Source organism: Chlorocebus sabaeus, chromosome 14, assembly GCF_047675955.1.
Source record: "Chlorocebus sabaeus isolate Y175 chromosome 14, mChlSab1.0.hap1, whole genome shotgun sequence".
Lineage (NCBI taxonomy): Eukaryota > Metazoa > Chordata > Mammalia > Primates > Cercopithecidae > Chlorocebus > Chlorocebus sabaeus.
In genome coordinates, this window is record NC_132917.1 from 44,157,382 (window position 1) to 44,178,077 (window position 20,696).

At 36.4% G+C, this 20,696-nt stretch overlaps 1 protein-coding gene across 2 annotated transcripts in view; it reads left to right on the forward strand.

Moving 5' to 3' along the window:
- Positions 1–20,696, forward strand: part of CAMKMT (calmodulin-lysine N-methyltransferase) — a 418,274-nt gene that overhangs the window by 17,534 nt on the left and 380,044 nt on the right. For both annotated transcript variants that reach the window (XM_038006250.2, XM_038006251.2), the window contains exon 3: positions 12,112–12,176. In XM_038006250.2, the coding sequence (XP_037862178.2) occupies positions 12,112–12,176 (65 nt within the window). The remainder of the gene's footprint in view (positions 1–12,111; positions 12,177–20,696) is intronic.

Sequence of the window (20,696 nt, forward strand, 5' to 3'; positions counted from 1 at the left end):
GATGTTAAATCATAGATATGGGCTACTATAACTTAGTTTTCTAATTTGTTTTAAATCTCATCACAATTTTTTTTACGTAGTGTGCTTACATATAAATATACTGTTTCAGTACATTGAAATGTTCCCTTAAACATTTTCCAAATTCCAATATAGTACATGTAGAAACCATCTACTAATTTCCTACAACTCGTAGATGTAAGACTAGAAAACATCTCTTTAGCTATTTATTTTAAAAATTTTTATTTTTTAACCACTTATTTTTGAAAGAACTCCAAAGCATCTAGAATTAAGTTTATTTGTTTGTTTGTTTGTTTATTTTGAGACAGAGTCTCACTCTGTCACCAGGCTGGAGTGCAGTGGCATGATCTTGGCTCACTGCAACCTCTGCCTCCTGGCTTCAGGTGATTTTCTTGCCTCAGCCTCCTGAGTAGCTGGGACTACAGGTGCACACCACCATGCCCAGCTAATTTTTGTATTTTTAGTAGAGACGGGGTTTCACCATATTGGCCAGGATGATCTCAATCTCTTGACCTTGTGATCCACCTGCCTCGGCCTCCCAAAGTGCTGGGATTACAGGCATAAGCCGCTGTACCCAGCCTAGAATTAAGTTTTTCAAACCTTCTGAAAACCTCTCCTCTTTGTTCTTCTGCAGCCTTTTAGGACGCATTCTACTCTCTGGCTTACTTTGTATTTTTGGATCAATTTTCTTTTACTCACAATACAATTTACATAACAAAATTTACTATTTTCATCATTTTAAAGTATGAAATTCAGTGGCTAAGTATATTTACAATGTTGTTCGGCCTTCATCACTATTCCAGAACTTTTTCATTACCCTGAAAAGAAACCGCATATACATTGGCTATAACTCCTCATTCTCCTCCTTCCCCTAGTCCCTGGCAACAGTAATTGACTTTCTGACTCTATGTATCGTCTGTTCTGGACACTTTACGTAAATGGAATCCTACAATATGTGGCCCTTTATGTCTGTCTTCTGTCACTGAGCATAGTATTTTTAAATTTAAGATTCAGCCATATTGTACCACATATCGGTGCCTCATTCCTTTTTTATGGCTAATATCCCACTGTATGGCTAATGTATTTTGTTTATTTTTTCATCAGTTGATGAACATTTGGATTGTTTCTACTTTTTGGCTATTATGAGTAATAACACTATGAATATGCATGTACAAGTTTTTGTGTGAACATATGCTTTTAATTCTCTTGACTATGTACCTAGGAGTGGAATTGCTGGGTCATATGGTAACTCTATGTTTAACTTTTTGAGGAATAGCCAACTATTTTTCATAGTGCTGTACGATTTTATATTCTAGGAATGTATGAGTGTTTTAGTTTCTCCCTATGCTTATCAGTGAAGCACTTGTTAATTTTTCTTCTCTTTTAAAAAAATTATAACCCTCATAGTGGATATGAAGTGATATCTCTCTGTGGTTTTGATATGCATTTCTCTATTGTCTAATGATGTTGAACATCTTTTCATGTGCTCATTCGCCATTTGTATTTTTTTTTTTTTTTTTTTTTTGTTTGTTTGTTTTGAGACGGAGTCTTGCTCTGTCGCCCAGGCTGGAGCGCAGTGGCCGGATCTCAGCTCACTGCAAGCTCCGCCTCCCGGGTTCACGCCATTCTCCTGCCTCAGCCTCCCAAGTAGCTGGGACTACAGGCGCCCACCACCTCGCCCGGCTAGTTTTTTGTATTTTTTAGTAGAGACGGGGTTTCACCATGTTAGCCAGGATGGTCTCGATCTCCTGACCTCGTGATCCGCCCGTCTCGGCCTCCCAAAGTGCTGGGATTACAGGCTTGAGCCACCGCGCCCGGCGTATTTTTTTTTTTTTTGAGACATGCCTATTCAAGTTCTTTGCTTGTTTTTTTTTTTTTTTTTTTTTTTTTTTAATTTTTTATTTTCTTTCCAATGGGACTTTTGCACTCCTGCCTTTATCTGTTTTTAATTGAGCTGTCTCTTTTTATTGTCTGAGTTATTTTTATATATTCTGGATATTAGAGCCTACCATACATGTGATATTTGCAAATGTTTTCTCCTAGCCTGTGCATTTTCTTTTCACTTTCTTGATATGTAGTATCTTTTAATGCACAAAATTTTTAATTTTGATGAGGTCTAACATATCTATTTTTTCATTTGTTATCTATAATTTTAATGTCATATTTAGCCATGGCTTGCTTTTAACCTCTAGTTTCACCCTCTTGACACATTTAGGCTTCAGACTTTTCCTCTAGCAGCTTTTCTTTTTCCCTCTTCAAATAATTATCTGCCCCAGTGACTTGTTCCTCAGTCCTTACTCAGCAGGCCATTTTTAGGAAGAAACTCAAAGTTTCTCAATTCTAGGATAGCTTTAAGTGCTTGTGAAAAAAATTGTTAGGCCCTGTGGAGAAGAATCTGGCCATTGGTAATGGTTTGGGATAAAGCTTTGAAGTTTAGGACAAAGATAGAGTGAACTTTTTATACTCTGAATATGTTGGCAAAAAATTGTCATTGTCACATAACATTAATTACAAGTATAATGCTAAGACTGAAGTTTTTAAGGATTTAAGTTTGAGGAGTTTCTTTCGTTATAGGCATTACTATCGAACCACAGAGATCAGACAGGACCTAGGTAAATAGCTGAAAAGCTAAGACTAGACAAGAGCTTATAGAGTTGATGCTTGAATAAAATAGATGACTCAGTGAAAAAGAACAGTCCTTAAGTTTGGAACAAATGAAAGGGAACTTGAAGTAACCAAACTGAATCTTTGTCATACTACATTGATAGCAGTTTTCATATAAGGAGAACTAACTTCTTATAGTTTTGAAAATAGTGATAATTAACATTATTCTTTCATAAGATGCCATCTTCTAGGGTTTTTAAACCCTGATAATTTCATGGATAATTGATTTCATTTTTATAAGTATCTTAGAGATATAAGATAAGGTTTACTGTTTCTCCACTGCCTACCCACTTAAAAAGGTCATAGGGTAAACTTTCTGTTTCTTTGCTTTGAGAAATAATGCTTTTGGCCGGGAGCAGTGGCTCACGCTTGTAATCCCATCACTTTAGGAGGCTGAGGCAGGTGGATCATGAGGTCAGGAGTTTGAGACCAGCCTGGTCAACATAGTGAAACCCCGTTTCTACTAAAAATACAAAAATTAGCCAGGTGTGGTGGCAGACACCTGTAATCCCAGCTACTTGGGAGGCTGAGGCAGGAGAATTGCTTGAACCGGGGAGGCAGAGGTTGCAGTGAACTGAGATCGCGCCATTGCACTCCACCCCAGGCAACAGTGCAAGACTCCGTCTCAAAAAAGAAATAGTGCTTTCAAGAATGACAAGGTTTGCTTCAGTGATAAGTCTGGAAATCAAATTTTTTATTATGAATAGTGTTTCTAACTTTTAAAACATGTACTTCACTTCTATTATCTGTTTTTTAGAAATATAAAAAATTTACCATTATTACAAAGTATGTGCATGTTATTTATACTTGTTTCAGATTTAATTACAAATATTTTTTTCATCCTGATATTTGAGAGAGAGAGAGAGAAAGAGAGATGCAAGAGGAAGAGAATATTCTTATTAAAATTAGGCCATAAACAATTCCCCTTTTAGCAATTTATCTTAAGTAAACAATCAGAAATAGATTTGCTGTTTTCCACAAGAATGTTCACTGCAGCAATGTGCACAATAGCACAAAATTGGGCACAATCTTAAAATCTAACATAAAGTTCTGGTTCAACAAATTATGCTGCAGACATCCATAGAACTTGGCAGCCATTAAAATCATGTTATGGGATATTACTTAACGATGTGGGAAACTGTTTATAATACGTAACATAATAAAACTGTTTATAATTGGTGAATAACAAATTGCAAAACAATATGGACAAGTGCTTTTCGTTCTTTCATAAAAGGAATATGTGAACATAGAATAAGATTTGAAGGCTGCATACCAAAATTCTAATGTTATCTCTCCATGTTAGGATTATGAGCAGTTTTTTTCTTGAAGGAACCATATATTGCTTTTGTATTAAAACTTTTTTTTTTTTATTTCTATACTATATTGTTGATAATTTTAATAGTTTCATCTTACTTTTTTTTTTTTTTTTTTTTTTTTGAGATAGAGTTTCTCTCTTGTCACCCAGGCTGGAGTACAATGGCACAATCTCGGCTCACAGCAACCTCTGCCTCCCGGGTCCAAGCGATTCTCCTGCCTCAGCCCCTGAATAGCTGGGATTACAGGTGCTTGCCACTATACCCGGCTAATTTTTGTATTTTGAGTAGAGATGGAGTTTCACCATGTTGGCCAGGCTGGTCTCAAACTCCTGACGTTAGGTGATTCTACCCACCTTGACCTCCTAAAGTGCTGGAATTATAGGTGTGAGTCATCTTGCATTTTGGAGGTTAAGTATTTTGCTCCTTTTCATCTTATCTCAGTATTTACTGTAGTTTTCCATATTAGTGTAAATAACCTCATCTATACCTAGAATCTTATAGGCCCAGAAAAGACAAAGAATTATTAAGTTATTATGATTGTTTTATTTGTGATTGGTGACCTTGTTTCTTTAGATTACGATACTTTGGGGCCTAGTGCTTATTTGGTCAGTCAGATTGCAAATAACTTTTTTCATCTCATTTAATCACCCTGTCAAAGAACTGGGCCTCTATGGCAGAAATAAAGAAAAGCTCTATTTTTATGGAAAGGGTAATACAATGTACACGTATTCTCTTACTATGTTTTAGTTTGCTGGGCTGCCAAAACAAAACACCACATACTGGGGGGCTTAAACGACAGAAATTTAGTTTTTGCAGCTTTGGGAGCTAGAAGTCTGAGATCAAGGTGTTGGCAGGTTTAGTTTCTTCTGAGGCCTCTTCCCTTGGCTTGCAGATGGCCGCTCTCACACTGCCTTTTCAGAGGCCATTTCTCTGTGTGTGCACGACCCTGTTGTCTCTGTGTCCTACCTCCTCTTTTTTTTCAGTTGATAATTTATTTTATTTTATTTTATTTTTACTTTTTGAGACAGAATCTCCCTCTGTTGCCCAGGCCTGGAGTGCAGTGGTGCGATCTCGGCCCACTCGATCCTTTACCTCCCAGGTTTAAGCAATTCTCCTGCCTCAGCCTTCCGAGAGGCTGGGACTACAGGCACACGCCACCACACTCAGCTAATTTTTGTATTTTTATTAGAGATGGGGTTTCACCATATTGACCAAGCTGATCTCAAACTCCTGACTTTGTGATCCGCCTGCCTTGGCCTCCCAAAGTGCTGGGATTACAGGCATGAGCCACCACACCTGACCTCTTTTAAAAATTTTTAATTTTAATTTTAATTTTTTTCCATAAATTATTGGGTTACAGGTGGCATTTGGTTACATGAATAAGTTCTTTTGTGGTGTTTTGTGAGATTTTGGTTCACCCATCAGCCGAGCAGTATACAGTGTACCACATTTATTTATCCCTCGCTCCCCTCCCACTCTTCCCTGCAAGTCCCCAAAGTCCATTGTATCATTCTTATGCCTCTGTGTCCTCATAGCTTAGCTCCCATATACCAGTGAGAATATATGATGTTTGGTTTTCCATTCCTGAGTTACTTCATATAGAATAATAGTCTCCAATCCCATCCAGGTCACTGCAAATGCTCCTACTTCATTCCTCTTTATAGTATTCCAATGTATATATATATACCGCAGTTTCTTTATCTACTCGTTGATTGATGGACATTTGGGATGGTTCCATGATTTTGCAATTGTGAATTGTGCTGCTATAAACATGCAAGTGTCTTTTTCGAATAATGACTTATTTTCCTCTGGGTAGATAGCCAGTAGTGGGATTGCTGGATCAAATGGTAGTTCTACTTTTACTTCTTTAAGGAATCTCCACACTGTTTCCGTAGTGGTTGTACCAGTTTACATTCCCACCAGCAATGTAGAGGTGTTCCCTGATCACAGCATCCACGCCAGTATCTATTGTTTTTTGACTTTTTGATTATGGCCATTCTTGCAGAAGTAAGGTGGTATCGCACTGTGCTTTTGATTTGCTTTTCCCTGATCACTAGTGATGTTGAGCATTTTTTCATATATTTGTTGGCCATTTGTCTATCTTCTTTTGAGAATTGTCTATTCATGTCCTTAGTCCACTTTTTGATGGGATTGTTTGTTTTTTTCTTACTGATTTGTTTGAGTTTGTTGTAGATTCTGAATATTGGGCCTTTGTCAGATGTTTAGATTGTGAAGATTTTCTTCCACTCTCTGGGTTGTCTGTTTACTCTGCTGACTGTTGCTTTTGCTGTGCAAAAGCTCCTTAGTTTAATTAGGTCTCAGCTCTTTGTCTTTGTTTTGTTTGTTTGTTTGTTTTGTTTTGTTTTGTTTTTTGCAGTTGCTTTTGGGTTCTTGGTCATGAAATCCTTGCCTAAGACAATGTCTGGAAGGGTTTTTCCAATGTTATCCTCTAGAATTTTTATAGTTTCAGGTCTTAGATTTAAGTCCTCAATCCATCCTAAGTTGATTTTGTACAAGGTGAGATGAGGATCCAGTTTCATTCTCTGCATATGGCTAGCCAATTATCGCAGCACCATTTGTTGAAAATGGTGTCCTTTCCCCTACTTTATGTTTTGTTTACTTTGTCAAAGATCAATTGACTGCAAGTGTTTGGATTTATTTCTGGGTTCTCTATTCTGTTCCAATGGTCTATGTGCTTATTTTTATACCAGTACCACACAGTTTTAGTGACTATGGCTTTATAGTATAGTTTGAAATCAGGTAGTGTGATGCCTCCAGATTTGTTCTTTTTGCTTAGTCTTGCTTTGGCTGTGCAGACTCTTTTTTGGTTCCATATCAATTTTAGAATTGTTTTTTCTAATTCTGTGAAGAATGATGGTGGTATTTTGATGGGGATTGAATTGAATTTGTAGATTGCTTTTGGCAGTATGGTCATTTTCACCATATTGATTCTACCCATCCATGAACATGGGATGTGTTTCCAATTTTTTGTGTGATCTGTGATTTCTTTCGCTATGTTTTGTAGTTTTCCTTATAGAGGTCTTTTGACTCCTTGGTTAGGTATATTCCTAAGTATTTTATTTTTATTTTTTTGCAGCTATTGTAAAAAAGGGTTGAGTTCTTGATTTGATTCTCCACTTGGTCGCTGTTGGTGTATAGAAGAACTACTGATTTGTGTACATTAATCTTGTATTTGGAAACTTTGCTGAATTCTTGTATCAGTTCTAGGAGCTTACTGGAGGAGTCTTTAGGGTTTTCAAGGTAAATGATCATATCATCAGCAAACAGTGACAATTTGACTTCCTCTTTACTGATTTGGATGCCCTTTATTTCTTTCTCTTGTGATCGCTCTGGCTAGGACTTATGTTGAAGAGGAGTGGTAAAAGTGGGCATCCTTATCTTGTTCCTGTTCTCAGAGGGACTGCTTTCAGCTTTTCCCCATTCAGTATTATGCTGGCTGTGGGTTTATCATAGATGGCTTTCATTACATTAAGGAATGTCCCTTGTATGCCAATTTTGCTGAGAGTTTTAATCATAAAGGGATGCTGGATTTTGTCGAATGCTTTTTCTGCATCTATTGAGATGATCATGTGATTTTTGTTTTTAATTCTGTCTATGTGGTATATCACATTTATTGACTTACATATGTTAAGGCATCCCTGCATTCCTGGTGTGAAACCCACTTGATCATGGTGGATTATCTTTTTGATATGTTGTTGGATTCGGTTAACTGGTATTTTGTTAAGGATTTTAACATCTGTGTTCATCAAGGATATCAGTCTGTAGTTTTCTTTTTTGGTTATGTCTGTCCCTGGTTTTGGTATTAGAGTGATGCTGGCTTCATAGAATGAATTAGGGAGGGTTTCTTCTTTCTTTATCTTGTGGAATCGTGTCAAAAGGATTGGTACCAATTCTTTGAATGTCTGGTAGAATTCTGCTGTGAATGCATCTGGTCCTGGACTTTTTTTTAATTGGTAATTTAAAAATTACCATTTCAATCTCACTGCTTGTTACTGGTCTGTTCAGGGTATCTAATTCTCATGCTTTACTGACTGGGCTAGCTGGGTGCCTCAGGGTATCTAATTTTTCCTGATTTAAGCTAGGAGAGTTATATTTTTCTAGGAATTTACCAGTCTCTTTGTGTTTTTCTACTTTGTGTGCATAAATGTAGTAGTCTTGAATAATCTTTTCTATTTCAGTGGTGTCACTTGCAATATCTCCTGTTTCCTAGTGAGGTTATTTGGATTTTCTTTTTTTTTTTTTTCTTGGTTAATCTTGCTAATGGTCTATCAATTTTATCTATCTTTTCAAAGAACCAGCTTTTTGTTTCATTTGTCTTTTGTATTTTGTAGTTGTTTCCATTTCATTTAGTTCTGCTCTGATCTTGGTTATTTTCTTTCTTCTGCTGTGTTTGGGTTTGGTTTATTCTTGTTTCTCTAGTTCCTTGAGGTGTGACCTTAGAATGTCAGTTTGTGCTCTTTCAGTCTTTTTGATGTAGGCGTTTAGGGCTATGAACTTTCCTCTTAGCATCACCTTTGCTGTATCCCAGAGATTTTGATAGGTTGTGTCATTATTGTTATTCAGTTTGAATAATTTTTTAATTTTCATCTTGATTTCATTTTTGACCCAGTGCTCATTTAGGAGCAGGTTATTTAATTTTCATCTATTTGCACGGTTTTGAAGGTCCCTTTTGGAGTTGATTTCCAGTTTTATTCCACTGTAGTCTGAGAGAGCGTTTGATATAATTCCAGTTTTCTTAAATGTATTGAGGCTCATTTTATGGCCTATCGTATGGTCTGTCTTGGAGAAAGTTCCATGTGCTGTTGCATAAAATGTTTATTCTGCAGTTGTTGCACGAAATGTTCTGTATATATCTGTTAAGTCCATTTGTTCCAAGGTATAGTTTAAATCTGTTGTTTCTTTGTTGACTTTCTGTCTTGATGACTTGTCTAGTGCTATCACTGGAGTATTGAAGTCCTCTACTATTATTGTGTTGCTGTCTATCTCATTTCTTTGGCATTAGTAATTGTTTTATAAATTTGTGAGCTCCAGTGTTAGGTACATATATGTTTAGGATTGTGATATTTTCCTGTTGGACAAGGCCTTTTACCATTATATAATATCCTTCTTTGTCTCTTTTAACTGCTGTTGCTTTAAGGTTTATTTTGTCTGATATAAGAATAGCTACCCCTGCTAGTTTTGGGTATCCATTTGCATGAAATGCCTTTTTCCACCCCTTTAAGTATGAGTCCTTATGTGTTAGATGAGTCTCCTGAAGGCAGCAGATAGTTCGTTGGTGAGTTCTTATCTATTTTGTGGTTCTGCGTCTTTTAAGTGGAGCATTTAGGCCGTTTACATTCATTGTTAGTAGTGAAATGTGAGGTACCCTTGCATTCATTGTACTCTTTGTTGCCTGAGTACTTTGGTTTCTTTTGTTTTTGCTTTTTCACTTGTATTTTTGTTTTATAGGTCCTATGTGATTTATGCTTTAAAGAGGTTCTACTTTGATGTGTTTCCAGGATTTATTTCAAGATTTAGAGCTCTTTTTAGCAGTTCTTGTGGTGGTGGGTTGGTAATGGCAAATTCTCTCAGTATTTGTTTGTCTGAAAAAGGCTGTAATTTCCTTCATATATGATACCTACATATATGATGCCTAGTTTCACTGGATACAAAATTCTTGGCTGATAATTGTTTTGTTTGAGGAGGCAGAAGATAGGGCCCCAGTCCCTTCTGCATTGTAGGGTTTCTGCTGATAAATCTGCTGTTGATCTGATAGGGTTTTCTTTATAGGTTACCTGGTGCTTTTGTCTCACAGCTCTTAAAATTCTTTCCTCCATCTTAGCTTTGGGTAATCTGATGGCAATGTGCCTAGGTGATGATCCTTTTGTGATGAATTTCCCAGAGCTTGAGCTTCTTGTAGTTGGATGTCTAGGTCTCTAGCAAGACTGGGGAAATTTTCCTTGATTATTCCCCCAAATATGTTTTCCAAGCTTCTTCCTCGGGAACACCGATTATTCTTCAGTTTGGTTGTTTAACATAATCCCGGACTTCTTGAAGGCTTTGTTCATATTTTCTTATTCTTTTTCTGTTTGTCTTTGTTGGATTGGGTTAATTCTAAGATCTTCTTTTTGAGCTCGGAATTTCTTTCTTCTACTTACTCAATTCTATTGCTGAGACTTTCCAGAGCATTTCACATTTCTAAAAGTGTGTCTGAGGTTTCCTGATGTTTTGACTGTTTTTTCTTTATGCCATCTATTTCCTTGAATATTTCTCCCTTCACTTCTTATATTTTTCTTTTGGATTTGCTTGCATTTGGCTTTGCCTTTCTCTGGTGCCTTCCTGATTAGTTTAATAACTAACTTCCTGAATTCTTTTTCAGGTAAATCAGGGATTTCTTCTTGGTCAGGATCCATTTCTGGTGAACTAGTGTGATTTTTTGGGGGTATTAATGAGCCTTGTTTAGTCACATTAACGGGATTGTTTTTCTGGTTCCTTCTCATTTGGGTAGGCTCCGTCAGAGGGAAGGTCTAGGGCTGAAGGCTGTTGTTCACATTCTTTTGTCCCACTGGGTGTTCCCTTGATGTAGTACTCTCTCCCCTTTTTCCTCTGGATGTGGCTTCCTTCCTATGAGCAGAACTGCTGTGATTGTTGTCTCTCCTGGGTTCAAGCTACCCAGTGAGTCTACCTGGCCCTGGGCTGGTACTGGGGGTTGTCTGCACAGAGTCTTGTGATGTGAACTGTCTATGGGTCTCTTAGCTGTGAATACCAGCACCTGTTCTGGTGGAGGTGGTGGGGCAGGGGAGTACAATGGAGTCTGTGAGGGTTCTTAGCTTTGGTGGTTAATGCTCTATTTTTGTGCCGGTTGGCCTCCTGCTGGGAGGTGGCGCTTTCCAGAGAACATCAACTGTAGTAGTATGGAGAGGAACTGGCGGTGGGTGGGGCCCTAGACCTCCCAAGAGTATATGCCCTTTGCCTTCAGCTATCAGGGTAGGTAGGGAAGGACCATCAGGCAGGGGCAGGGCTAGGCATGTGTGAGCTCAGACACTCCTTGGTTGGGTCTTGCTGTAGCTGCTGCTGTCGGGGATGGGGGTGAAATTCCCAATACCCCCTCTTCTTATAAAGAAACCAGTCACATTGCTTTAGAGCCCACCCTAATGACCCTATTTTAACTAAATTACCTTTAAAAGTCCTATCTCTAAATATAGTCACCTTTTGAGGTACCAGGGTTAGGGCTTCAGCATAAGAATTTGGGGGAAGTAGGAGGCACACTTCAGTCCATAATTCTATATATCATTTATGACAAATTGTAAATGACAAAGTGAATGTTGAAGTAAATGTTTATGAATTATCAATGGTTATTATAAACTTTTATAACATTCTAAAGAACTCCAGCTGGGAGAGAATGTAGAGGATTGTAGATGGATTAGCACTAATTTGTTTTTTCCCTGAGAAACTCAAACTCTATGACCTATTGCACGATTGAGTCTATTTGTATATAACAAAGAGTATTTTTCATAAGTATTAATAAAATATCAATGTCAAGTCAAATATTTAAAAGAGTTAAGTGAAGAGGGATTAGAATTAAAGGTGTTAGAATTCAGATTAGTGGGCAAAAGATACAAAAACTTTGCTCACTGACATTCATAACTGCCTGTAGATGGAACAGCAGACCTGAAGATTGGCTAGTTCTTTGTGACTGAAGTTCTGATTTTTTTGTGCTGTTATAGAGTAAATTTATGTATTGTTGAGTGTGGTTCTGGAAGGTGATGATTTTTCAACTTGAAGATTCTCTATACTGTGTGGGTTTTTTGGCTTTAAAAAAGTTAAGAACTTCCCTTTATATAATGAAAACACAACAAGTAAATATTATTTGTTAGTACTTTAAGATGTAGATTTATCATTTAAAAAGTCTTTATGTTAAATATTCTGAGGACCATACTGTTATTTCTTTTCCTTCTCCCTCTAGTGGGCAGAAAATATTCTTAAAATATAGCATGGAATAATTTATTGCTATTGGCTGTATCATAATATACAGTCTCAGTCTCAGCTTTTTTGGAAACTAAAAATGTTAACTTTTCAGAATGATTAAAGCAAACGCTTTACTTCTTTCTAGGCATAATAGTGGATCCTTGAATGTTGAAGATGTCCTTACCAGCTTTGACAATACAGGAAATGTTTGTAAGTTATACATTCACTCTATAAAAATATATTTAGTGTTTTACAAAGTGAATTTATAGTTGATGTTTTCTTCTCACTAGTATTTTTTTTTTTTTTTTTTTTTTGAGACAGAGTCTCGCTCTGTCGCCCGGGTTGGAGTGCAGTGGCCGGATCTCAGCTCACTGCAAGCTCCGCCTCCCGGGTTTACGCCATTCTCCTGCCTCAGCCTCCCGAGTAGCTGGGACCACAGGCGTCTGCCACCTCGCCCGGCTAGTTTTTTGTATTTTTTAGTAGAGACGGGGTTTCACCATGTTAGCCAGGATGGTCTCGATCTTCTGACCTCGTGATCCGCCCGTCTCGGCCTCCCAAAGTGCTGAATATTTTTTATACTCACTAAATGTATGCATATATATGAAATAGAAAGTTTTACCGTCTTCAGCTGCAAAATAAGCCTTTTATAAGGTACACCGACAAAATGGGATACTGCAGTTTTTACACTTTGCAGATGTGTGTGTCTGTGTGTGTGAGAGAGAGAGAGAGAGAGAGAGAGAGAGAATGTAGGTCAGAAAGGACAGTGGACACTGAAGTACTGCCCCTTTTATTTTTGTTTACATTTTGACCTCAGTTAATTTAATAGTGGGGCTGTTTCTTCTTTCTTTGCTTTGTTTTGGGTGCTTTCTTTGCCATTTCTTGCTTCTTTACTTTCACTGTAGAATAAACCCAGAACATATTTTTCTTGATGCTACTATACATTAATACCAGAGTGCTTTTGTTTGACGCAGTATTACAATATTACAGAATATATTGCCTTTTCATCCAAGCTTCTGATTAAGTGGTGATAGATTTGTCCACTGAGAAAATCACTTAAATATTTCTTATCATTCTTGTAATTAATTTCATGTGATGAAAGAAATCAGCCAAGAATACCTTTATGTCACTGAGTTAAACAGAATACCATCATAAGAGCTATGGACTTTTTATGTTTTTTGTATAGGACATTTCTCTTAAGATAGTGAATTGTCAATGAAATATGACCATTTTAAATGTGAAAATAGTACTTATACTCTTTTTCTCAAAGAAAATTTCAGAAAAGTTAACTATTGTCTGAATTTAGGTAGTGTCTTTGGCTTAACAATGCAGCTTTATCAAATGAATAGATTTGCGTAGAATTATGTTCAGTAATACTCAAATGTACTTTTGTTCTTATGTCCACATTATAAGCTTTTGATTTTATAGAAAAATACTTGTGATTCACTAAGGAATCTATAAATGTCCTTAAATTATCCTAAATACCTAAAATAATATAGGTTTCTTTTTCATGGATAGTGACAGATGTGCCTTTTTAAAAATTTTCTTTCTTTTTTTAATTTTCCAAACACCAACTTGAACCAGAATGCCTTTTAGTTTCTCCATGTTGGCATTTAGTGAATTCTTTCCCACTTAGGCATATCTCATATTTTTATTAGGTCTAGGCAAGGACTGGGCAAAGCATACCAATGATGGTTGAGGATACATACTCTTTTAGTTCTGGGGTAATGTTAAATATCATTAAGTCAGCCTTACACATATGTAATTTCAGAAAATGATTCTAGAATGTTAAATGTGGAATTTCTGATTCAGTAATGTAAAAGTCAAGTATTGTTCCCAGTTGACTCAGTATGAAATAGGGCCCCTAGCTGGCAGCATTATGTAAAATAAAAATAATTTCCTAAAGGCATCGATTATTATTTTAGGCATGAATAACTGTCTTATCCTTCTCTAACATTTTTTCCCGTCAACTTGTTCCATACCCCGTGTTGTTGTTGCATGAACAAACAGAAAGGTTGCATATTAAGGGTGTTTTTTTTATTGTTGTCTGTTGTTTGGTAGAAAGGTTTAAGACTTTGGAATGATACCCACCTGCATTTGACTTTTGGCTCTGAAATTCATCTTAAGCAATTTGTGTCATCTCTATGAACCTCAACTGTTTTCATCTTTTAGGACTAGCTATATTATAAAGAAAGTACATAACATACCTCATGGCTCGGAGTTGATATTCAATAAATGGAAGCTATTAATTATTAGTGGCGATGAGTACCTATATAACCTCTTTTGTTTTTTTTCTAATAAAGAAGATAATATTATTAGGGTTATTCTGTTTTATACTATTTTAATTGAACTAACAAGGCAGAAAAATTAGATAAAATTAGCAAAATAGCTGTTTATTAAAATGCCTCATTATAAATATTGTCTTAAAAACCTGAATATATTGTTAAGTGATAGAAGTGGTGACAAAAATAAGACCTATTAAAATATGTTGGTTTGTGTACTTTTTATGTTTACTCTTTTTATTTTAATGGAAAAATCTATATGTTTCATTTAATGATAAATTGGTTAAGTCCTGTTCCAATAAAGTAAATATTGATTATGACTTTTATATTATCTTGGGCGTAAAGTAACCATGGACTGAAAAAGTGATTTTTCACTTGATGCCTCAAAAATTTGATTTTCTTATGCCAATAGTGATATTGGGTTTGTGACTAGAAAGCCCAGCAGAGGGCGCCACAATCATAATTCTTTGTCATAGCCCAATATAATTAGGATAAATATCTCAAATAATAACCCTAAGCTTTTACCATGTCGACATATGAAGATGTGTCTAAATATTTCTATTTGATTTATTTCTAATCTAATCTATTCAGTAATTCAAAAATACAAAAAATAGATTTTTCCTGGCTGATTTTTTAGTTTAATTTTTTAAAATAACAGTTTAATTTTTCTACTTCTAGCTTTAAATAAAGAAGTACTTTTGATAGAGAGCTAAAGTTCCATACAAGAGTATCAGTTTGGAAATCACCACCATGGTAGTACATTAAAGGACAATTAGAATGAGGAAAAAAGTTTCTAATAGATGAGAGAACCAATAGATGGAATTATCTGTTTATTTTAGGAATTTGTTTCTAGGTTAATAATGCTTCCTAGTAATAGAAAAAACAGCTTAATTAAAACATTTTCTAGTCACAAAAACCTGATATGTGTAGATAAAGTAAAAACGATATGGTCATGGTTTAGTGGAACCATTAATTTCAATTTTAAATTCATTTTGAAAATCAGGGAATGGTTGTATTCATTGTAAATTTTGAAAGATGAAAATATCAGTCTTACCTTCTGAATTGGTTTATGCTCTAAGTGAAAAGACATAGAAAAATCTCTTTAATTTTGGAAAATAAATGAAACCTCTAGATAGCTTATTTCCTATTAGAAAAGATAGTTTTTTTGTACTTACCTTTTTGTTTAGAAGTTTTGTGATTGTAAATGTATGAATTGCAAAGTGTTTTATATTTTTGAGGTAACTTTTCCTTGCTTGAATTTCTTTGAATGTTGTGGGAAGAAATTAAGAGGAATCTTGTACAGAATGAATCACTTCTGCGTATTGATTTATTGCTGTGTGATATACGACCCCAACCTTCTTTTTATGTATTTATATTTACTATGGTGGAAAACAAACCATTTTGAAAGTGCTTACCTTTAACTAGGAATAGGTATGTATATTTCATTCTTTGGTTTCTACTACTTGAGAACCTACTTTCTTTTGAGATATCAAAGCTTCTTGGTCAGGAGGTTGTATCTACTATTGATTCATTGTGCCTGGAAAGACATGCTGGCAGGCTACCTAGGGAAAAGTATAGGATGACATCTTTCACCTCAGATTAGGTACTGGCTGCTTCTGTGTTTCCTTTGATATGTCTCTCGGATACCTTGGATAATAAGGGAGTGCTCTATAAGCATTGTAGCAAATTTCTTGCTTCTGCTTTTTCTGTGGGCACGGGCTCCTTTCTAGCTAGTCCTCTGACCTCTGGTCAAAGAAGCTGCACCATACTGTCTCTTCCAAAATCATTTTCCTTTTCTCCAAAGTCATTTCTTTCCACTACTGAAAGGAATTTTTATAAATGTAATTCTCCACAGTGCTTACTTGATCCAAATTTGGATATCATAGTATCTAATATAACTATTTGTTGTTTATAACATCTCATCTTATGCTTGGGTCTGTAATAGATTCATTTGAACATTTTTAGCACATCCTTCATTTAGTAGTATGAACAGAAGTGTTAGTACTTCATATAATTTATTATAAACTATGTACAATATAATGTATATAATCCTGTAAGGGATAGGAATTCAGTAGTTACATCATTTCAATAATTATCATGGTGAAACAGGATTCCTGGCAAATGTTGCAGCTTAAGTCTGGGGGATGTATTGGTAAAATTTCTCTACTATTCTTTGAAAAAATTTTTTTTTCCTGGTTGAGCTCCATGGCAGGACCCTGTAGTAGTTGGTGTCGCTTTATCTCCTGGAGGAATCTGTAGACCCTCTGCCATATATACTCCACATGTGACAATGATGATTTTTTTTTCCCCCAGTGAATTCTAAGACTGACTGGAATTTTTTTTTTTTTTTTGAAATGGAATTTCGCTCTTGTCCCCCAGGCTGGAGTGCAATGGTGCATTCGCGGCTTACTGCAACCTCTGCCTCCTAGGTTCAAGTGATTCTCCTGCCTCAGCCTCCCAAGTAGCTGGGATTACAGGCGCCTGCCACCATGTCCAGCTAATTTTTGTATTTTTCGTAGAGACAGAGTTTCACCATGTTGGCCAGGCTGGCCTCCAACTCCTGACCTCAGGTGATTTACCCACCACAGCCTCCCAAACTGCTGGGATTACAGGCATGAGCCACTGTGCCTGGCCTGACCAGGGTTTTTAATGCACACAGCTATAGACTTTGCTTCCTAGTCGTCTGATAGCAGGATCTGTTTGTCTGTTTGTGATGTATCTAAAACTGATCTCTTTTGGGGTAGTATCAGTTATTATTGAAAGAGAGACTCATTAAAATAAAAGCCAGGTGTGGTGGTATGTTCGGGTAGTCCCAGCTGCTCAGAAGGCTAAGGCTGGATGATTGCTTGAGCCCAAGAATTTGAGGCAAGTCTGGGCAATATAGCAAGACTTTTTCTGTAAAAAAAGAAAATCAAATATTTATCTTTCTGGTTTTTCTAGAGGAAAAAAAATTATATGTTTTCACTTTTTACTTGTATTTAGGAAACCAAAGGTAATAGTTTATTTGGAAATATGGTCTAAATTTTTAGTTTTTCTGTTTCATTGTTGTTACGTTATAAAGTTAGGGTTTGGAATGTTGGTGAAATTATCAAAGCTTCAAGAGTGTCAGCTTGGATTTTCGAATGTTATTCTTATTCAAATAAAGATGTCTATATGTGTAGTGCATATGTATGTATGTATGTATATGTAGATATATAATGCATATATGTAGTATATGTGCATACATATGCATATATACATATATGTAGCATATGTGTATACATGTACATATGCAGATATATAATGCACCTATGTAGTATATGTGTATACATATGCATTATATATCTACATATACATACATGCATTGTATATCTATATTTATATACAGATATATACATGTACACAGTAAAGTAGTTTGATTAAAAAATGAAAAAGTTGGGTTTTTATGGGTCATTGCTCTGTTTTTAATGTAGAGTGGTTATGGAAGGTACATGGGGTATGAAGTTCAGGTTTTAGCTCTGCTGGTTATTAGCTATGTATTTGTAGACAAGTCTTTGTACAAGTCTTAACCCCTTATGTAAAATTGAATAGGAAACAATAACTACTTTATAGTGAGGTGAACATAATATTAGATAATGTGAAAGTACAAACTGTAAATAATATTTGTATTTTTTATGGTTAGTAATAATATCATCTGTCTCATTCTTGAGTTTTTTCAGTACCTTTGCTATCGGAAAATAATACAAGATAGAAGATGTTTTTGATGTATGCCATTCTGCTTTAATATCGTACATTATTTTGTTATGTGAAAACAGTGTAAAGCTACATAATTAAAATAGTGTGGCATTATTGCAGAAATACACATATAAATCAATGTTTTAGAATAAAAGGTTCACGAAGACCTAAATATATGTGACTTAATGTATGATGAAGATACAATTTCAGTAAGAGAGGAAAGGATGGATTCTTCAATAAATAGTATTGGGACCATTGCCTAGGAATTTAGGAAACTAATAAAGCTGACTCCCTCCTATATACTATATGCCAAAATAAATTTAATGTGGGTTAAGTATTTAATTAAAAATCATAACACTCTTAGATATTTCAGATGAATAATTTTAATATATTGAAACCAAGAAGGTCCTTCTAGGTGTGAGTCAAACACCATGAATGTAAAGATTAATAGATTGACTAAATTAAGATTTAAAGCCCCTTTATTCGGCCGGGCGCGGTGGCTCAAGCCTGTAATCCCAGCACTTTGGGAGGCCGAGACGGGCGGATCACGAGGTCAGGAGATCAAAACCATCCTGGCTAACACGGTGAAACCCCGTCTCTACTAAAAAATACAAAAATCTAGCCGGGCGAGGTGGCGGGCGCCTGTAGTCCCAGCTACTCGGGAGTCTGAGGCGGGAGAATGGCGTAAACCTGGGAGGCGGAGCTTGCAGTGAGCTGAGATCCCGCCACTGCACTCCAGCCTGGGCGACAGAGCGAGACTCCGCCTCAAAAATAAATAAATAAATAAATAAATAAATAAATAAATAAATAAAGCCCCTTTATTCAAAAAGCAACATCAAAAAAGTTGAAATACAAATTACACACTGGCAATTATTATTTATGACATATATTCACATGAAGATGTATTTTCTTTATTTTGTAAAGAGCTCTCACAAATCCATAACAAAAAGACAATGTGAAAACCTGTAAGATAGAGAAAAACATAGCCAAAAAATTAAGAAGAGGTATTTCACAAAAGAAATAGCAATGTTCTATAAGTACATCAAGTGGTTATTTTACTAGGAATTGAGGGAGTGAATTTTAAAAGTGAGATAATTTTTGCTTATCAGGTTGGCGAAGATGAAAGAAGTTAAGCAGTAACCAGTACATTGTAGGGAACTGGGTATTCTCATACACTATTGGTGGGGAGGAGGTAAAATAATTCTGCTTTTCCAGAGGCAGTCTGATTGTATCTTTCATAATTTTAAATATCCATATCTTTCAACGAATAATTCCCCTTCTAAAAAAAGAAAAAAAAAAAAATGAAACCAGGAGGGGCGCAGTGGCTCACACCTGTAATCCCAGAACTTTGGGAAGCCAAGGTGGGTGGATCGCTTGAGGCCAGGAGTTCGAGACCAGCCTGGCCAACATAGTGAAACCCTGTCTCTACGAAAAATGCACAAATTAGCCAGGCTTTGTACTCAGTTTGGAAGTTAAAGAGTAGTTTTTCAAATGAAAATAGCATTATTTTTTTCCAGTTATAAAAGGAATACACGCCAGTCCCTCCCAGGTTCAAGCGATTCTCTCTGCCTCAGCCTTCCCAGTAGCTGGGATTACAGGCACCTGCCACCACGCCCGGCTAATTTTTGTAATTTTTAGTAGAGACGGGTTTTCGCCATGGTTTTTTGTTTGTTTTTTGACACATTGTCTCGCCGTGTTGCCCAGGCTGGAGTGCAGTGGCATGATCTCAGCTCACTGCAACCTCTGCCTCCCGGGTTCAAGCAATTGCCTCCCAGGTTCAAGCAATTCTCCTGCCTCGGCCTCCTGAGTAGCTGGAATTGCAAATTACAATGTGTCAAAAAACAAACAAAAAACCATGGCGAAACCCTGTCTCTACTAAACATTACAAAAATTAGCCGGGCATGGTGGCAGGTGCCTGTAATCCCAGCTACTGGGATGGCTGAGGCAGAGAGAATCGCTTGTACCTGGGAGGGATTGGCGTATATTCCTTTTATAACTGGAAAAAAATAATGCTATTTTCATTTGAAAAACTACTCTTTAATTTCCAAACTGAGTATTTTTTTTTTTTTTTGACTGAAAGCTATGATAAAATTTCAAATTGCTTAGGACAGCATTGTGAAAAAAAGAAGCAATTCATTTTACCAGTGAAAAAGTATACAATATTGACTGGGCACAGTAGCTCACGCCTGCAATCCCAGCACTTTGGGAGGCCAAGGTGGGCGGATCACAAGGTCAGGAGATGAGACCATCCTGGCCGACATGGTGAAACCCCATTCCTACTAAAAATAACAAAAATGAGCTGGGCGTGGTGGCACATGCCTGTAGTCCCAGCTACTCGGGTGGCTGAGGCAGGAGAATCGCTTGAACCGAGGAGGCGGAGGTTGCAGTGAGCCGGGATTGCGCCACTGCCCTTCAGCTTGGGTGACAGAGCGAGACTCCATCTCAAAAAAAAAAAAAGAAAAAGTATACAATATTTTGTTTTAAAATAATACTTTTCTTGAAGGAGCTCACAGCATGTTAGATGTTAACGTTATTAGTCCCCCATTACACGTATGAGATAAGAAATCAGGGATCAAATCATTTTAGCCCTTTTTTAGGTTGGGAAAGTACAAAGAGGTTAAAGTCAGTCAGTGGCAGAATATTGAGCTTTGGGCCTAGAACATTTATAAGTTGTGTTAGAAAATAAATACATAAGGTCATCCATGCATTATGTGGTTAGAACGCATGGGTAATGGTC